Source organism: Podarcis muralis, chromosome 8 (genome assembly GCF_964188315.1).
Source record: "Podarcis muralis chromosome 8, rPodMur119.hap1.1, whole genome shotgun sequence".
NCBI lineage: Eukaryota > Metazoa > Chordata > Lepidosauria > Squamata > Lacertidae > Podarcis > Podarcis muralis.
In genome coordinates, this window is record NC_135662.1 from 72,239,537 (window position 1) to 72,245,727 (window position 6,191).

At 51.7% G+C, this 6,191-nt stretch overlaps 1 protein-coding gene across 1 annotated transcript; it reads left to right on the top strand.

The window, feature by feature from the left end:
- Positions 1 to 257: 257 nt before the first annotated feature.
- LOC144328648 (uncharacterized) lies at positions 258 to 5,272 on the top strand. The gene is made up of 2 exons (XM_077932634.1): positions 258 to 927; positions 4,306 to 5,272. Exons 1-2 carry the CDS (start codon positions 258 to 260, stop codon positions 4,878 to 4,880), a joined length of 1,245 nt encoding a protein of 414 aa, XP_077788760.1. The 3' UTR covers positions 4,881 to 5,272.
- Positions 5,273 to 6,191: the final 919 nt, after the last annotated feature.

Consider the following 6,191-nt stretch of genomic DNA (forward strand, 5'->3'; position numbering starts at 1 on the left):
AGTTTTTTTTTTTTTTTTTTTCTTCCCCTAATTTAGTTGCTGTGGTTATATTCTGAGATTTATTTATTTGGAAGGACTTTATTATAATAATTCAATTTTCATTGCCATCCATAGTAGGTCCATCTGGGAGGCAGCGGCGCTTTGGTGGCCAGCGGCCGGGCTGGTATTGGGCCGATTCGTTACTGGTGGTCATCCAGTTTTGACGCCACCGCCTTGTCGCATTTGGTTTAATTTTGATTATTTTCATTTCAGTAGGTATGGCTCCCAAGAAAGCTGCTGCCCGTTCCGGCTCATCCGTCACTGCAAAGCGGCCTATTAGAGGCCCATCCCAGGCGCTTCGTTCACCCAACTTAAGCCCACCGGTGGGGCGGGTGCAATCCCTGGTGGAGAGCATGGCCGGCGATCCAGCCGCTTTGTCTCGCTTCGCGGCTGATATGGACGGTTTTCTTCAACGTTGTACCACACGGCCGGCCGAGCCTCCAAGGTCGCGTCGTTCAGCAGTGGTGCCTTATCCGGTCTCACCGTCATCTAGCGAAGATGGGAGAGAGGGGTCATGCTCTGGGGGTTTGCTGGGGGAACCCCAGTCTACCCAGTCTTCTGACTTACCTTTGGTTCGGGGTCATTCCCGAAGGGCAGGTCGATCTACCAGGAGGGCATCAGGGAGAAGGGCCCCTTCGGCTTCCTCCACCCGACGGGGTACCCCGGCTCGGCATTCAGCAGATACGCCATCGAGTTCTGGTCTCTCACGTGTTGTTTCTCCGCAGCCAGTACCAGGTCCCTCGCAGCCAACCCGTGATTCTGACTCTTCTATCGAAGACAGCTTACCTGTTCCTGCCAAGAAGTCTTCGGGCGGAAAGCGTCACCGCAGGAGATCTTCGCGGAGGCGTGCAAAGCGGAGGAGGGATGATTCTTCTTCCTCTTATACCAGTACGTCATCTTCCAGTTCTGATGATAAGGCAGGTAATTCCATGGAGCTTTATTGGGGTTTTGGAGAAGCGGCTTCGGGGCTCCCGAAGTGGGCTTGGGATCGTAGGTCTAACACGCACCGGGCAAAATATGGTGCCGTACAAGAGTGTAGGGATGGCGTATTGGTACCAGATGTTAAGGCCTCTACCAATTCTGCCAGGGACGTCATCCCAGGTTTGCATCTGGCGACTAAACTACGCTCTAGGATTCTGAATGGCCGTTATGTAGACATGTTTAAGCTGGCCCCACCTTCCGAAGACCAGGAGAAGGGGAACTCTTTCAGGAGGCGTCCTGGTGCCGCCACTGCAGATAGGACTTTTGAGCGCTGGCTCGATTGTTTCCAGGTCTTCGCTGGAGTGGTTATGGCGGCTTATCCGCGGAGATCTCTTCATTTGATGGTTTACTTATCCATTGTTCGTTCAGCTTTCACAAAAGCTGGTGAAAAAGCTGCGATAAAATATGATGAGAATTTCAGGCGACGTGCAGCGAGGATTCCTTCGGCCCGTTGGGATCGTAAGGATCTCGATGTGTGGACCACTCACGTGGCCCCACTTATTGATAAAAAAGTGCCGGAGCAACTGAAGGCTAGGTCAGGGGCCTTTAAGACCGGCCGCCGCCTGTTATGCTGGGATTTTAATAAGGGCTCCTGTCAGCGCCAGGGGTGCAAGTTTGCCCACATGTGCGACAAGTGCAATGGTTTGCACCCTGCTTCCTCTTGTTTTACTGGTAGGCGGCCCTTTCGTGGGGGAAAAGGGGTTTCTCAGCAAACCCCCAAGCCAGCCCCCCCCCCCTGTCAACCTCAGGAACAGGAAAATAGTTTGTTGACCTCCTTGGCTTATACACCTATTCGCCTGCAGGTTTTGAAAATTTGGCTGCAATCTTACCCTGATAAGGATAAGGCAGGTTATTTGAGTGATGGTTTTTCGTTTGGTTTTCGGATTCCGGTGGCCATGTCTCCAGTGGCACGGAAGCCTACTAACCAAAAATCGGTTCGTGAGTTACCTCACGTTGCTCGTAAGAAGATTGCAAAGGAGGTGGCCATGCAGCGTATGGCGGGTCCTTTTGGCACTCCCCCCTTTCATAATTTGCATGTATCCCCATTGGGTATTGTGCCAAAAAAGGCCCCAGGTGAATTTCGTTTAATTCATAATTTGTCTCATCCCAAGGGTACGTCGGTTAATGACGTCATCCCTCCAGAGCTTTGCTCGGTGAAGTATGCGTCTCTTGATCAGGCGATCAAGATGATTCGGAGATTTGGCCATGCGGCTTTACTGGCAAAATGCGATATTGAATCTGCCTTTCGCCTTTTGCCCATTCATCCAGAGGATTTTTGGTTGTTAGGTTTTCAGTTTGAGGGCAATTATTATTTTGATAAAGCAATGCCTATGGGCTGTTCAATAGCATGTGCCGCTTTTGAATCCTTTAGTACTTTTTTGGAGTGGGCCCTCAAATCCAAAACCGGATTGGGCGGGGTCACTCATTATCTCGATGATTTTTTATTGGCCTCAGCTGGTGATACCGGTGATTGCTTGGCGCTCCTGAGGGCTTTTGCTGACCTTACGCAGGAACTGGGGGTTCCGCTGGCCGCAGACAAGACTGAGGGTCCTTCGACCCAGCTTACTTACCTGGGTATCCTCCTGGATACGGTTGCTCAGACTTCTAGTTTACCGGGGGACAAGCTAGTAGTTTTGAGGAAGGTTATAGAGGAATTGCTTCCTCTGAAAAAAGTGTCTCTTAAGCAGCTGCAGTCGCTTTTGGGTCATTTGAATTTCGCCTGCAGAGTGGTGGCCCCTGGGCGCCCCTTCTGTTCGCGCCTGGCTCGGCTCACATCTGGGTTGAAGGCCCCGCATCATCGGGTGCGCCTCTCCAGGGAGGTGAGGGCCGATCTTGCCATGTGGTTGGAATTCCTGGAGGAATTCAATGGGGTGTCACTATGGCAAGACACTTTGAACTTGCATAATGACTTCCAAGTGCAATCAGATGCTGCGGGTTCGCTAGGTTTTGGGCTGTATTGGAACGGCCGTTGGTGCGCAAAACGTTGGCCGACTGAATGGCGGGGAGGAAAGATTACGCGGGACCTAACTTTTCTCGAGTTTTTTCCCATTGCAGTGGCAGTGCATTTGTGGGTTGAAGAGTTCAGGAACCGTCGGGTCTGCTTCTGGACCGATAACCAGGCGTTGGTGACAGTGCTGGCCAAGCTGTCGTCACGCTCCCCCCGTGTGTCGGCCCTTTTGCGGGGTTTTGTGTTGCACTGTTTACGTTATAATATAGTTTTTTCAGCTCGTTTTATTCCTGGGGTGTCTAATGAAATTGCTGATGCTCTGTCCCGTTTTCAGATGGAGCGGTTCAGACTCCTGGTTCCAGAGGCGCGGATACGTCCGGAATATTTCCCGGAACATCTCTGGAACCTTGGCAGCAATTAGTTTTACAGGGAGTAGCGGCATCGGTTTCCCCCTCTACCCTAAGATCATACACAAAGGTCTGGGAGGATTTTTTAGCATTTATGCGGCAGTCTGCCAGCGAGATGAGGGGGATCCCTCCCACTTCTTCGCAGGTTTTAAGATATTTGTCACACTTATTTCAATTGGGGCGGGCAGCTAAGACGATTAGAGTGCAAGCAGCTGCCATATCATTTTTCTGTAAAGTATTCTTTGATAAGGATCCTTGTGCGAAGTTTATTGTTCGCAAGGCCCTTGAAGGATGGAGTAGACTTTGTCCTTCCCGACCAGCCAACCGACACCCCATATCATTTGACATGCTGTGTAGAATGCGCAAAAAGCTGCGGGTGGTGTGTTGGTCGAGGTATGAGGCTCGCCTGTTCTCTGCCGCCTTCTCTATGGCCTTTTTTGGTGCATTAAGAGTGGGTGAAATAGTGGTGGAAGATCTCGGGGACGGTCGTTCCAGGGGCCTTTTGTTTCAGGATGTGCAGTTATCCCCAGCTGAATTGAGGATTAAGATTAGGCATTCGAAAACGGATCAGAGGGGTAAGGGTGCCATCATTCGCCTCCCGGCTACGGGTGAAGGGGGCCCTTGCCCTGTAAAAGATCTCAGTAAGTACCTGGCGGTACGCACCCGCGGGGATGGGCCTCTGCTTAAGCATGAGGATGGGTCGCCCCTGTCAAGGCACCAATTTACGATGGTGATGCGGAAGGCGATTTCGGCTGGTGGGGGCACAGCTGGTGACTATGCTCCCCATTCATTTAGGATTGGGGCTGCCACGATGGCAGCTCACTGGGGCTTGTCAGCCGCCAGAATAAAGGATTTGGGCCGCTGGAAATCAGAGGCGTTCAGAGGTTATGTTCGTTGAAAGGGTTTTACATTGTTGTTTATTTACTTTAGGTACAGAGGCTGTCCGCATCTGGATGGTGGGGCACAGCATCGTCCATTGGGCCGGAGTTGCAGCACGACGGTCGGGAGTGGGTCCAGGTCTTGGCCTTCCACCGCATATTCGGTTGTCTTGGCTGTCCAGGCGAGGGATGCGCTGGTCGGAGCTTCTGCCGCTGATCCGGAGGCAGTTGCTGCTGGAAGGGCCGCCATCAGCCATTGTGATACAACTGGGAGAGAACGACCTGGTCTCTATGGACTGTTTTTATTTGCGTGCTGCAATTTTGAATGACTTGGGGACGCTGAGGGCAATGGTGCCATCAGCAAAACTTTTTTGGTCGAAACTTTTGCAACGGCGTGTGTGGCAGGGCAGTCGTTGCCCAGTCGCCACGGAGAGGGCAAGGAAACGCATTAACTCCGCCGTTTCACGAAAGGTCGTTGAGCTGGGTGGGGACGTGATTTTTCACCCTCAGATTGCTGCTCGGGAGCCATCCTTTTTCCGAGATGATGGTGTGCACCTTTCCGCCTCTGGGAATGAGGTTTGGATAGGTGCGGTGGTGGCCAAGCTAAGGTCTTGGTTGGGGCTGTGAGTGGTTTGGCGGGAGCTGAGGGCTCTATGGCGGTTAGGCATTGGTTAAATTGGTCCTTGGAGGGGTAAGTGCCTACCCCTCCAAATGATGTGAGAGGGAATTCCGTTAAAGGAATCCAGGGGCTTGCCATTCTTTCGTCCTTGTCCGTGGAGCCGGACTTGGGCCGTGCAAGCCCCACCGGAACATGAGGGTGAGAGGTGTGGGTCTGTGCCCCAGCTTCATTTCTCACCCAATACTTGTTTCCCACGCTGGCTTCCGGTGGTGTCCGGAAGGACCAGCTCTGTCCTTGGGGGGCAAGGACAGATAGTCATAACCAATGCCTAAGCAACCACTCACGTTTTTTGTATTGAATAAAGTTGTGGCCAAAAATTATGCCAAAAACCTAAACAAAAATTGAGGTGTGATGTGTGAGTTATTTTTGGGGGTGGCACTGTGGGACTCAACACGCAAAGCGTGTTCTCCCTAGCAGAGAACACGTGTTGCGGTTGGAGGAACAGGCCACCCTCCCATGATTAGGCAAATTTGGTGATACCCAGCCTTTAAGAGGTTAATTGGGTTGCTGGGGATTTTTGATTGTTGCCAATTCGGAGGTGGGGTCAGAGGCTTTAAATATAGGGGACAAACAAGGGACGGCCTCTTGGCCGTTTTGCATCGGATCACCCGCCCTCCCGCCCTTTTATAGGGTGGTTTTTTGTTTTGCTCTCCTCGCTTGACCTTGCTATTGCCAGTCATGGGGTCGTCCGCCTTGGTGCGGGGGCCTAGTAGGAATTTTACCATCTGGCTGATTGGCTGGTGCCATTTGGTTTTTGCCTACTACGTAGCAAATCGTCACAACTTGTAAGGTTGGCGGTTAGGCATTGGTTAAATTGGTCCTTGGAGGGGTAAGTGCCTACCCCTCCAAATGATGTGAGAGGGAATTCCGTTAAAGGAATCCAGGGGCTTGCCATTCTTTCGTCCTTGTCCGTGGAGCCGGACTTGGGCCGTGCAAGCCCCACCGGAACATGAGGGTGAGAGGTGTGGGTCTGTGCCCCAGCTTCATTTCTCACCCAATACTTGTTTCCCACGCTGGCTTCCGGTGGTGTCCGGAAGGACCAGCTCTGTCCTTGGGGGGCAAGGACAGATAGTCATAACCAATGCCTAAGCAACCACTCACGTTTTTTGTATTGAATAAAGTTGTGGCCAAAAATTATGCCAAAAACCTAAACAAAAATTGAGGTGTGATGTGTGAGTTATTTTTGGGGGTGGCACTGTGGGACTCAACACGCAACTGGCTTTGCACCAGTATTTAACAAAGCACATTAAGGATGAAAA